We start from the raw sequence: 13,869 nt of genomic DNA, 5'->3' as shown, positions 1-13,869 counted from the left end.
GCAGTGCAATTTCACTGCAGGAGATGAATGTTTTTCCTTTAACACTGCTCCTGCTGCAGGCTCCGGGGGGGGGGGGGGGGGGGCATAGGGGCAGGATCGCGATTCCACTGACAGCAGCGCATCAGATCGGTCCTGATCCGATGTCTGAAACTGAGGTGGCAAGCCATTTTCTCTGGGGGTGGCACTTGCCATCCCATAGCAAAGCCTATGCTGTTAAATGTCTCAGTTATCAAACTTCCAGTATTTTCCTAAATACAAATGAAAAGCATTTTGGATTTCATTATGGGACTCCCAGCATGTCACCGATGGGCAAGTATGATATGTGGCAATTACTTTTCCCCACAATTATTTAGAAAAAAACCAGTTGCTGAAATCAGTCCAAAGCCTTGTTATAGGTAGCAAAAGGACCTTCATACACATGAATTCACCACACAAACTGCTTATTTATTTATTTAAGAACTTTTAATATACCAATGTTACTTGTTTCCAAATGAGAATGAAGACCTTTTTTAGAAGATTACAATGGACCTATCATCTTTTTATCAATCACCATAAGCAGTTTGTGTGGTGGATTCATGTGTATGAAGGTCCTTTTGCTACCTATAACAACAAGGCTTTGGAATGATTGCAATAAATGGGGTTTTTTTTTATAAATAATTGTGAGGAAAAGTATTTGTGAGATATCTAGTGTGGGTCTTTTCCCAATGTTGGCTTTTTTTCCCTTGGTATCATTTACAAGTATGCTGTGCCAGAGTTTTCACAGAAACCTCTTCAGCTGTCCGTCATATATGGCAATAATCATAGAGGAGAAAAATTTAAACATCTGCTAGCTCAGCATTTGAAATGAAGCCTCTGTGAGCAATCTGGGCACAGGAAACTGAAGGACTGCTGATACTGCTCCACTGAAGATGTTGCTGTTGATTCACTGCCTCCCTATGTGCATCAGCAACCTGAATAGAAACAATCACTACAGATCCTTAGTCACATCTCTGGCAACTGGAGAAGGGACAGAGAAGGGCTACCAAAATGATAAGGGGAATGGAACAGCTCCCCTATGAGGAAAGCTAAAGAGGTTAGGACTTTTCAGCTTGGAAAAGAGATGGCTGAGAGGGGATATGATAGAGATGTTTAAAATTATGAGAGGTCTAGAATGGGTAGATGTGAATCGGTTATTTACTCTTTCGGATTATAGAAAGAGTAGGGGGCATTCCATGAAGTTAGCATGTGGCACATATAAAACTAATCGGAGAAAGTTCTTTTTCACTCAACGCACAATTAAACTCTGGAATTTGTTGCCAGAGCATGTGGTTAGTGCAGTTAGTATAGCTGTGTTTAAAAAAGGATTGGATAAATTCTTGGAGGAGAAGTCCATTACCTGCTATTAAGTTCACTTAGAGAATAGCCACTGCCATTAGCAATGTAACATGGAATAGACTTAGTTTTTGGGTACTTGCCAGGTTCTTATGGCCTGGATTGGCCACTGTTGGAAACAGGATGCTGGGCTTGATGGACCCTTGGTCTGACCCAGTATGGCATTTTCTTATGTTCTTATGTTCTTAACTTCTTTCCAGTTCTCTATGCTGAAATTTGCTTTCTTCACGTTCCTTCTCAAAACATCCTTACAACACAGCTTTTGACCTCCTATAACAGGGATTCCCAACCTGTCCTGGGGAACCCACAGCCTGTCAGGTTTTCAGGATATCCACAACAAATATGCATGAGATAAATTTGCATATACTGAGTCTCCATAGTATGCAAATCTGTCTCATGCATATTCGTTGAGGACAGCTTAAAACCCCGACTCGCTGTGAGGTCCCAAGTACAGGTTTGGGAAGCTCTGTCCTATAAGATGTATCCCATCCAGCCCCATAGCTTTGTCCACTTTCATTTTGCTACTTCCATTCTATTCTTCTCTTCCATAAATTGTGCAGAATCTGCTATATTACTGTACGTACTTCTGTTGACTACTGGTGGTCCTTCTGCAATCCATTCTTCAGTTTACACCAGAGTATTTTAGTCTTTCTGCTTTTACCTTGTCACCCTCCATGGATTCCCCATTTTCTCCTCTCAGTTCTACAATCCCACCTCTGCCTTTCCTCCTATCACTAAGATACACGAAAAAACTCACCACCTTATTTCACAGCTTTTCTTCCGTTTTCACTTTTGTCATCCTAAATACCTTTCCTGCTTCTCTTAACTTTTCTAGATACATCCCCCCTGCAGCTTTTTGAATACTCATGTTTAACTGTTTCTTTTTCAGCCGCCTTTTCCATTTGTGATCTAGTTTTGAATAGTCAGAAAACACTACCAAATGGAATTATTTCACTGACAACCAAATGTCCTCTTTGTTCCACTCTCCTGTCACCCTTCTTTTGGGCTCTTACCCTCTTTTTCCACCCTCAAATCCTATTCTTCTCTCCCTTGTCTCTTGTCCTCTTTCATCCTCTCCTTACCTAATTTCGGACTCAGGGACAGCGGCAACATATTCTCACGGGGCCAGGCCTGACCTGCGCTCCGCTTGAGCTACAGTGGCTGCAGAGTAAAATTAACACTCATGTGAAGCCACAACTAAAAGCAAGTCCTTGCTTCCACCTGATGCTCCTATCCCACTCGAACCACTCATCTTTAAATGTGATGACATTTTTAATCCTCAGCAAAATAGCCAATTACATAATTACGCTTCCAGTTTTCCTGACTCAGTGACTACAGTGCAGCTTGATCAGGACCCATCTGCAAGTATGCTGGGACCTATTGCAAATTCATATCTACAGTTTAGGAACTACTGGCAGTAACATTTGTTAAAACAAAATAAGGTTCCTTTTTACAGCAATCAATTAACTTGGCAAATTTTTGTTTTGTTTTCATTACAGTAGCTTTTTGGTATTGAAATCTAATATAACAATATTTGTTAGTTAAACAAATAATACACTATTGCATACACTGTTGAATACATGTTATAAATGAATTCAGTGGAGGTGATTCATACTGTTTGCACCTCTGACAACTGTGCATGACTACACAAATTCAGCAAAACCTTTCAATCTGAACTTTTAAGGTTCTCTTTGCATAGCTGACATCACTCCATCTTAATTTCACCTGAACAGGAAAGAAGACCACAGCTATACCTATACATATATAAAAACTCAAGAGGTGCCAAGTTATAAACCAAAGTAAAAGTAGACACAGATCAAACCACTATGTGATGAGAGCCTTAATATATTCTTTGCTGGCCTCTTGCATTAGCTGATTCTGCTGTTTCTGATGAATAACTGCTCAGATGCTAAGCAATTAGTGTGTATTAATCATAACATATATTTGAAAAATGATGGTGAATATTACAGTTATCACTATAAACAACTGAAGGCAATATGCAGATAAGTCTCACCTTTCCACAATCTCTTGTCCATTCCAACATAATGTATCATTCTGCACTGCAGAACTGTGACTGCAGATGTACATTGGTAGGCTGCTGTAAAAATTGCTGTGGCTTTTCAATTTTAAAATGAACTCCCTATAATGAAAACAAATGACATATATTATGGTACAGTAATAGTTTAAATCCAGAGAAGGATGGGGTTTTTTGGGGAAGGGGAGAGGTTATCACTGTAGCTCCATATTTGTACAGACATTCATAGAAATGATATAATATACACAATAATATGATACAAATTACAATCTAAAGACATTCTGGGACAAAATTAGACCATCAAATTTCTCTGGACTAAGGTTCAGGAGAAATCCTGCTTTCTGAGTTCAGGATTCCCCACTACTTCTCTGTGAAAGTCTCCCTGTGCCTCACCTGCAGAACCCACCTGAAAACAAGGTACTTCATTTAAGTGTCTTTCCCTGTTAACTTAAGGCCTTATTTACTAAGTTTTTTTCCCCAGACACTAAGGAGTGAATTTTCAAAGGAGTTATAATGCAGAAAAATAGCATATACTCATGTAAGCAGCGTGTGCTACCATATATGCTACAAACATCAAATGTACACGCATGTTTTCTGTTTCATGCGCATATTAACCTGTGCAAAAAAAGGGGTGATCTATGAGAGCTCAGGGGCAGGGCCAGAGGAATGCATGTATGTTGCTATTTTAGAAGAGATTTACATAAATACATTAGAACTTATTTGCACAATTTTACACTTGCTAATTACGTAGTGCAATTTATATCAGACTCATTTGTTACCTGCTATTGTTGGGTAGGAGTTCTAGATGAACTGAGGGGGGGGGGGGTGTCAGAGTGAAGTACTAGGAGGGTCTCGATAAACTGGAGACAGACTGGGTAAGCTGGTGATTTCAAGTGTGCACGCACTTGTGGCTGCCTGCAGCCTGCACCTCAGAGGGAGCCAATAAAAAGGTTTGGACAGAGTAGGTAGGGGGCCTCATGGGTGGGACCAATCACGGGGACTGGATGCAGGGAAGTGGCAGCTCAGGCACTGACTGAAGCAGAAGCTGCAAAGCATGAGGTAGAAGGCGGGACTTTGCTTCGGCTAGAAACAGGTCCTGTCTTCTACCCCATGTGAAAAACAGGTTGGCAGGGAATGTGGGACGAGACCTCTTCAAACTCGAGCTAGCTCTACGCCCATGTGGATCCAAGGACAGGCGGGAGGAGGATAAGTAAATGCTGTGTGGCTATTTCTTCTAGGATGTCAGTGCCGGTATTTGAGCTGAGCTGAGAAAAAGTTCAGTGAGCTATGAGTGAAAATGAGAGAAAAAAAGGAGGGGAAAGGAGGCTGGAGAACAAGACATCTGGAGAATGGGAAGGGCTGGGAAGCAAGACTATTGGTGATTGGGGGGAGAGGGGGCTGGAGAACAAAACTGCTGGGGATTAGGGAGAGGTTTAGGTGGGGAGAAGGGGTTAGGGATCATGACTACTGGGAGCCTGACTGGGGGGTCTTGGAAGGGAGGGGCTGTGGAACAAGACTGCTGGGGGTTGGGTGAGGAGAGGGGACTGGAGAGCATGACTGCTGGTGGATGGGGAGAGGAACTGGGGGGCATGACTGGGGGGGTCTTGGAGGAGAGCAGAGGAACTGCCAAACAAGACTGCTGTTGAATGAGGGGGGTGGGTGAGGAGAAGAGACTGAGGAGCATATCTGCTGGGGGCTGAAAGGGTCTAGGTGGGGAGAGGGGGCTAGGGAACATGACCTCCTGGGGTCTGGGTGGGGAGAGGGGATGAGGAGCAAGACTACTGGGGACTGGATGGGGAGAGGGGTTTGGGTGCATGTGTTTGGGATCTAGGGAACAGGGTGTGCTGTGTGAACATTTGTATGTGTGTGAATGAAATCATAAGAGTGTGCGAGTGTGAGAGAGGATAAAGTTTGTGTGGTCCCCTTCCCCCAATCCATGACAATCTCAGGGTGACTGGGAATCCAAAAATCCCATGTATGGAGAGTAGGAGATTTTTAATTCTTATAAATTTCATTATTAGATTTTCTTTGATGCGTCTGCTCTTTTGAAATATTATATTGATGTTTTGGGAAATCTATAAACATTTTTATGAAGTTTAAATGATTGTATGTTCTCTTTAACAGCTGTCTTGAAATATTTATTCTTCTTATTAGTAAAGTTTTACTATTATGATTTATGATTGATGTTTTATATTTCCTAATTTTATTGTTGGTCGGTCTTCCAGTGCGACCAAGGGGAAGGATTCTGCTAATGTGTAGTTTCTGAGAAGGGATCTTTAGCAGTCTGGCTTGTTCTGTTTTCAGTAGGAAGTGTATTGGTTTTGTAGGGCCTGTTGTAATTTTTGCTCCTTCCTGGGTATGGTGGTAACTGATTGAATCCTGGGAATTAGTGTTGTTTTGATAGGGCAGATTTGTTTCTTGGGGTAAACTGTAATTTGGCAGGCTGTGGTAACTTTTATTGGACAGTGTTTAAGTATTATCCAAAAATGCTGTATGTGAACTATTAAGACAAAAAATTGTGAAATTTACAAAAATGGCGATCTTTCCTGCTCTTGAGGATCACTGGGAGCAACAATGCACCAAAAGAAGAGAACGTGCATCCTGTGTGTCTAATATCAGTTGTAGCGTATGTGGTGTACAGCCAATGGGACAGTACAAAAGTGGTGGCACACTCAGCACAAGGGAGGGCGTGTATACGGAGTTCATTCCAAGGCGATCCACGAGTGGTAGGCTGTGATCTTCCAAGTGAGTAGGGCAATAGCAGAAGTGAGTGGTCGAATTAAACAACTTTGAGAAAACAAATACCGACTAGCGAAAACACTGACCAAAGGAACTCCTGGAGTGAGGCAAACCAGCGGAAGCATTTCCAGTGCAAGACACCAGAATGGCCGATAATCCAGCAGATAAACTAATGAGCTTCAGTGAGGGCAGCCCTCTGAAGTCCGTCGATGAAAACACATACACTATCCAAATCATGGGCAGCATATGGGTGAGTGAAACTGTGGTTCCTGTCTGTGGGCCTGGCCATGTATTTGGGTTACCAGAGATAGCTAAACCCGTACAATAGCGGGTGGATATTTGGATGTCCTTTGTGGGGACAGGAGCAGTGCTGGCCATGGAGTGTGCCAATTGCAGGGCCTGCCAATGCCCTGAAAATCTAAACACACATTGCTAAATATTTTAACAGCCCTCTATATCATGACATTGGAATGGGCCCTGGTATTTCTGTGGGGTGGATCCCCTCAGCCATGAATGCCTTTAGAAGAATAGTGATGCAATGGTGCGAAGAACAATCTACACCAAAGATGCCCATTAGTCTTGCAGTGGCTGGCGCAGCCAAGTTTGAGGCAGAGTGTGGCCTAGCTGTCTATGAGGAGTCTGATCCTCATGCGGGCAGTGACACGTCCAAATTATTTTGGGCCAAACAAGTTGAGGTCCATAGTGCAAATAAAACCGAGTCAACTGTATCCTTCTCTGTGATCGGACGGGGCCAAAAGAATAATATACTGGCAGTGCTGGAGGCCATGTAGCCAGCACTAACAGTAAAAACTCCACCAGGAAGACTAACTGTGGCTGCAGCTCCTCGTTTGGAGAGAGGACGAGGGCATTCTCCTGATGAGCAATCCACCAGTTCAGCATCTACCGGCCAGTCAAAACCTATACAGATATCAAGAAAGCAAGACCGAAGGGACTGGTGTATGGCCATCACCCCTGATGCAGTGAGGGAATTCTACACAGTTGTGACACCAAAGACATTCCCAGGAGATGTGCTGGATGGCCATGGAGCTACCAACACTGGCCTGCAGTTCAAGCATTTTCTCAGGGACAGAGCAGTATCCCTGAGTGGGTCTCCCTGCCTTTCAGGAAGGAGAAAACCCTGTTCTGTGGGCAGTGACAGTGAACTATCAAAGAATACCGAAACCATGGTTGGCAAAGATATGCTGAACCAGCTACTGCCCATTAAAGTGAGGGATCAATCCTGGGTGGTCCTCAGCCAATTGGGAGAATTCAACTCCCTATATAAAGTCTCACATGGACAGTGGATCATAGAAAGGAAGGTACAGGGGAATCTTCGGGTTACAATACCCCTATGTACTAGCACATGTAATGAACTTCGTCAAAGAAAACAGAGATTCATGGTTAGCGGAGCATGTTGATTGAACAATCATTAAAGATTCTACAAACTTGCAAGTAGTGAGGGAGTACCCGAATTCAGGCCAGCCCTTGACATCAAGTATGCTCTGTGTTATGGTTTTGAGGTGTTTGGTGGATTCTTAGGTGCTGCAGTGATGGCCACTCCCACGGGGAGGAGCCCCATGGGGAACTGCAGTACCAGACTAGACTCAGATGCACAAACACAGAGATAAGTTTTATTGTACAGCTTGTAGAGTTCACCAGAAGTGGCAGTAGTGAGTAGATTCCTGCAGCAGCAGTCTGGGGTCCTCGGCTGAGGAGACCCATCCCACAATGGTGATATAGGGAACTCCGATGCAGATCTTCAATGAGGAGCTGTAGGTGAGACAGACAGGTAGATGTTAGATTTGAGAAGTATGCCTGAACAAAAAACCAACATGGAGAAGGAAATCCCCAGAAACCTCTGCGTGTCTTTGGCCTGCCTGGGCTGAATGGACTCTGAGTGACTTTCTGAGCATGACTTACAGAATGTCCCTGGATATCTGTAGAAGCAGGCAAGCTGGCACCAGAAAGGTGATGTCTATTCATAGAGTCACAAAGAAGAAACCACAGGGGAGCTTCAGGTACTATTCTCAGGAGTTTGTAATCCACACAGCTACAGACAGTGTTGATTACCTTGACTAGTGAAGAGTTTAACAGAACAAAGAAAGCCATGGGAAATGGGCTACACATCCTGGGAAGCCAATCAGGGTAGTTAGTGATGATTTAATCATGCATTTAACATCACAACTTATGTAAATGATCCTTTCGGCAGTCATGCAAATCTCTAGAACCTTCTAACCTTTTCCTGTATTTGAATGTTATCTATAAAACAAGGGTCACTTCCTGTATTCAGGGAGATTCTGGTCAGTTTGTAAGACTAAGGGCACCCAGTACCCAGCATCTCCCGAGAACACTTATTTTGACTAATAAAAATACATTATTCTTTTTACTGAGTCTAAGTGTTCTTGTGTCCCTGGCCATAAGCATAGAGTGTGCTTTACAGATTACTCACACTCTTGTAGTTGTAATGGTGAAGTTCCCAGCAGGTAGAAGTAATAGTAGCAGGCACCAAGGTAGACAGCTCAGGCCCTCGAGGAGCAAGTACCTGGATATCGGATAGGCACCTGGAAAGAAGCATAGGGCCCCCGAGGAGAAGGTACCCAAGTTAATAGAACCCCAGAGGGTAGAGAGAACTTCCAGCAGCAGCAAGAAGCGGCAGAGCAGCTTAGACTGGACGAATCCAATCCTTGCTAACTCAAATTCAGTCAGCAAATGGGCAATCTAAATACCTGGATATTGTGACCACTCGAGGGGGACGCCCCTGAGGTTCGCACCAATGTTGGAATAAAGACATGGGTAGTGCGCGTGCACACACACCCTTCGAGGCCTTCAGGTGAATCATGGTGGAAAGTCTTGAGAAAATATCAGGATGTTGTCTAGGTATACAACGACACATTGGTAGAGTAGGTCACGCAGGATGTCGTTCATCATTGTTTGGAAGACAGCTGGGGTGTTGCACAAGCCGAAGGGCATTACTAAGTACTCAAAGTGTCCATCCCTGGTATTAAACGCTGTCTTCCATTCGTCGCCTGAAAGAATACGAAGACTGTATGCTCCTTTAAGATCAAGCTTGGAGAATATCTTGGCTCCCTGTAGTCTGTCAAATAGCTCTGAGATGAGTGGTAAGGGATAGCGGTCTTTGACTGTGATCTCATTTAGACTACGATAATCAATGCATGGATGTAAGGTTCCGTCCTTCTTTCCCACAAAAAAGAAGCCTGCCCCAGGAGGCGACTTGGATGGCTTTATGAAACCCTTTTGAAGATTTTCTTGGATGTATTCAGACATCGCTTTATTTTCTACCACAGAGAGGGGGTAGACCCTTCCCTTGGGTGGTTCTGTATTCGTTTTCAAGTTGATAGCACAGTCTTAGGATCTGTGTGGAGGTAGTATATCAGCGGCTTCTTTAGAAAATACATCCTGAAAACATGCGTATTGAGGCGGCAGCCCAGGCAACAATGGGATCATTGGCATGCAGGGTATAGGAGAGACCTCCTTCAGGCACTTGCCATGACAATCTGGACCCCAACGTGAAAGCTCCAGAGTAGCCCAGTTGAATTGAGGCATGTGCTTTTGCAGCCACAGTAACCCCAGTACTAGGGGGTGCATAGCCTTCTCTAGCACAAAGAAGAAAATGGTCTCTGTATGAAGAGCTCCTGTCCTTAAACTTACTGGTTCAGTAAGTAGGCTAACTTCACCCAGTAAAGGCTCTCCATGGATAGAGGATAGTAGTAGCAGAGACGTCATGGTAGTGGAGGGGATCCGCAGATGTTCCTCGACGTCAATGTTGGAATAAAGACATGGGTAGCGCACACACGCGCACCCTAGGAGGCCTTTAGGTGAATCATGGCAGAAAGCCTTGCCATAGCCATTCCAGGGACGCTGGAGAGAGCGGCAAGCAGATGTGGCGGTCGCCATTTTCCCGAGGCTGGTGGAGAAAGCAAATATTGAGGTGAGGCATGTGGGAGGAAGCCATCTGAGTCCAACGGACACAACACTATGGTTTATCACCTGAGATCCGGAGATAGAGATTGCACTCCATAAATTGCCTGCTGCCCATGAGGTCACAATTAAAAAACCAAGTCTGATCAATATGATCCGGCTAAGCAGATCAAGGAAGAAGAGAAACCAGAGGATCTGGTAACCCCATGAGATGGGGGTGAAGAACAGACTGTTCCTGACACCTTAGATGGGACTCATATGTTGTCTGTTGTGCTTTGTTACAAAGTGAATCCAGTTAGCTTGTTGTGACTCAAGTTGAAAAAAGAACTGTATTCTTTCCCTCTTACAGAAGGTGGACTTTGGTTTCCTGTGTGAGGATCTCTTCTGCCAAAAAGATGGCCTGGCCTGGACCAGAGGCCAAGAAGATCTGGAGAACCTCCCATTATTTATGAACATTAATATTGCCCTGAAGGAAGGGTATTGGTTATTTAATTCTCAGTTAGAGAGTATTGTGAATAATAAATTGTAACGGAATCTCTTGTTGTTGAAAGAAAATATTGTAAATACTTTTCATAAAAATCTATAAAATGTTAAGAAAAATCTCTAAAAGTGGTGTTCTTGATTTATTTATTGTAGAATTATTTGTCTAACCATTTTTCTTCATTAGATGAACCATCTTCATCAAATTTTGAATTATACCTTCTAACTTATTTTCATTTGCAGCTGATACCATCATATTTTTTTTTTTTTATTTGGAGTTTCTTATATACCGATAGCCGTTCGCACATCGTATCGGTTTACATACAACTAATAACTTGTGGGCATAGCCCTTACAAAGAACAATAACATATGGAATAATATGTTGAGGTTCTGGTCTCTTTGAAATTAATGGGTTTCCTTTCACAGGCTATGTGTAAGGATTGGAGGAGCAATACTGGAAGTCATAAGAAGATCTCCCCCTTGGAGAACAGAGGATGGAGTTAAAGTGTATATAGAAGAAGGTATAAGGTGGTTAAGTACCCCTCTCGGGTATACTACAGTGTAATGGTGAGATATAAATGGACAAGCATGTGTAATGTAAACTGAACATGGATGGGCATGTTAGTCAGAATACAAGCACCTCCTGGTTGGCTATGTTTCTTCCATGTACTGGTATGGAGTTTGAGCATGGGCCAAGGCTAGCCGGCCTACTGCCATGATGAACTACCTCCTCGGTGTCCACCAGAGAGTGTAAAGTAACAGAGAGAGTCAAAGGAGAGTGGGTTACGACCCACTGGGTATGGCTTCCAACTCTGGGGAACAGGTAGGAACATTGTTTGGTAATTGGTTCTCCCCCTAAGAGAACGGAGGCAACAATGGAGCTGAAGGTTCAGAAGATGAAGGTGGTAGAGGAAGCATATGTAATGTATTGTAACTATTACGTGTGCTAAGGTAAAGTCCTGAGCTTTCAGCCTGGACGCAGCTGGGCATAGGCTCCATTTGGCCAGATGTTGCAATATCGTTATGTGTGTAATATGTCTTTTATGTACAGAGCACTGGAAAAATTGTATTTAAGCGAGTGCCCGACCCTCTCACACAGTTTTTTCATGGGGAGGAGAGAATGTGGCTGACTCTTTAGTCAGCCATTAAATGGCCCTAGATTCCTGACCATTAGTAATAATAGCTTAGTGGGATTTTCCATTCTATTTTAGTCTCTACAATGAATTGACTGTGACTGGCTATCCCAAGAGCACTAGGAGGAATTAGTGGTATAGAAAGTATGGTCATTTTGAGTTGGCTCTTGAAAAGTAAGGAGCTATTTTCTCTTTTCCCCTGTTAGGTTGGGCCCACTATCCCAAGTTTGTGTTTTTTCTGCATTTAGAAGAGATTCCTCATCAGTACAACGCATGTCTGAGAGGGTTTGCCTCATTTTTGAGAGAGAGATTTTTGGAGATTTTGGTTTGGTTTTCTTTTTCTGGGGAACACCCTGAACCCTTTGGAGAGGGGCAACCCCCCCCCCCCCCCCAATCAAGACAGCAGGGATTGGAGATCTGTGAGCCATCCCTCTACTCCCTAGAGGAAGCAAGACCAGTGACAGTATTTATCCAGCATGAGATTTTGGGACTTAGATAAATTTGGATTTTTTTCCCCTTCTGGATAGTGTAGAGGATTTTTTTCCCACCACTCCTCACAACGGAGTAAAGAGATAGAGAACTTTGTTCCAGACTGAAAACATCAGACTTTTCTCCCCAGAGAAATCACCTAGAACTGAAATACAGTGTGGGACGAAATGTCAGTATCTGGAGATTTCCAACCAGATATCCACCCCAAAGGGACCAGGACACAGGCTATGGGTAAGAGACAGAACTTTGGACTCAGGTGGGATCTTTTCATGATTTGGGGTTCCCCCATAGGATTCCCCATCTGACTGGTCTATTTGTATACCGATAAGGAAATGGTGGCAAGCTTCCCCACAAGAACTAGTGATGGACACGAGCACCCCAGCAGAGACATTATGTAAATAGTTCTAATGTACAATTCTAGTTGTGGAAAGTATGTGGAACTATGATTGATGTTTTAGAAATGTATTAATATTATTTATGATTATTATTATTATTTATTTTATTTATATTTATTTATTTTATTTATTTAGAGTTTTTCTATACCGGCATTCGTGATTAGAAACCACATCATGCCGGTTTACATAAAACAAGGGGGTGTGAACAAAAAACGGAAAATAAACAAGTGTAAAGAGATCAAAAGTTACATTACAACAAGGGTCATATAACTGGGGAGAGAAATAGAGTAAGATAACCGAGCAGTTAGGATTAATTATTTACATTATATTGTGAAGTCTCTTATAAAAAGTTGCTATCATTCAATTGGGATCTGGGAAGGCTTGCTTAAATAGCCAAGTCTTAAGCCTTTTTCTGAAAGTAGGTAGGCATGATTTCTTCCCTCCCTGGTAGGCCTATAAGTAAGCTGTATGCTCCCGTTGCCACTCTCATAACTCTAACTTCCCCCTCCCACCACACACACACAACCTGCTTATTTGGTGCTGCTCACCTGGAAAAAATCCATGAACTATGGAGAAAGCAACTTTTAATGAAAAATATATTTTCTTATCTGGGGGTGCCCAGTGTCTTGTTTTCGCACTAGACATTAGGTGAAGGAGTATTTCAAGTTGGTCATTGTTTGGGTCACCCAAGGCAAAGGTCTTCATTACTGTTCCCCAAAAACTAAACACAATGGGGCGGATTTTAAAAGGGTTACGCGCATAACTGCTCCTGCACGTGCCGAGCCTATTTTGCATAGGCCCGGTGACGCGCGCAAAGCCCCAGGACACGCGTATGTCCCGGGGCTTGAAAAAAGGGGAGGGGAATGGGAGAGGCAGGGTAGTCTGGGGGTGGAGCAGGGCTGGAGCCTCCAGGCACAGCGGCCATTTGGTGCTGTGTCAAGATTGCGGGCCGGCCATCGGCCGGCGCGCTCAACCTACACCTGCCCGGAGGCAGGCGCAACTTATAAAATAAAGGTTGGTGGGGGGTTTAGGTAGGGCTGGGAGGCGGGTTAGATAGGGGAAGGGAAACGAAGGTGGGGAAGGGGCGGAGGGAACGGGGAAAGCCATCGGGGCTCCCCTAGGGCTCGGCATGCGCAAGGTGCACTAGTGTGCACCCCCTTGTGCGCGCCGACCCCGGATTTTATAACATCTGCGCGCGCATGTTATAAAATAGGGCGTACGTCTTAAAATCCGGCACAATATTATTCACCATAGCCAAGATCGAAAGGGTCTAGTTTATTTTATTTTG

General features: G+C 43.7%; 1 protein-coding gene across 4 annotated transcripts in view; it reads right to left on the bottom strand.

Moving 5' to 3' along the window:
* GPC3 (glypican 3) overlaps positions 1-13,869 on the bottom strand; it is an 883,509-nt gene that overhangs the window by 333,413 nt on the left and 536,227 nt on the right. For all 4 annotated transcript variants that reach the window (XM_029606666.1, XM_029606667.1, XM_029606665.1 and 1 more), the window contains one exon: positions 3,386-3,511. In XM_029606666.1, coding sequence (XP_029462526.1) covers positions 3,386-3,511 — 126 coding nt within the window. The remainder of the gene's footprint in view (positions 1-3,385; positions 3,512-13,869) is intronic.

Source organism: Rhinatrema bivittatum, chromosome 6 (genome assembly GCF_901001135.1).
Source record: "Rhinatrema bivittatum chromosome 6, aRhiBiv1.1, whole genome shotgun sequence".
Classification (NCBI taxonomy): Eukaryota; Metazoa; Chordata; class Amphibia; order Gymnophiona; family Rhinatrematidae; genus Rhinatrema; species Rhinatrema bivittatum.
The sequence above is the reverse complement of the archived record's forward strand: the minus strand, read 5'-3'. Positions and strand labels throughout refer to the sequence as shown.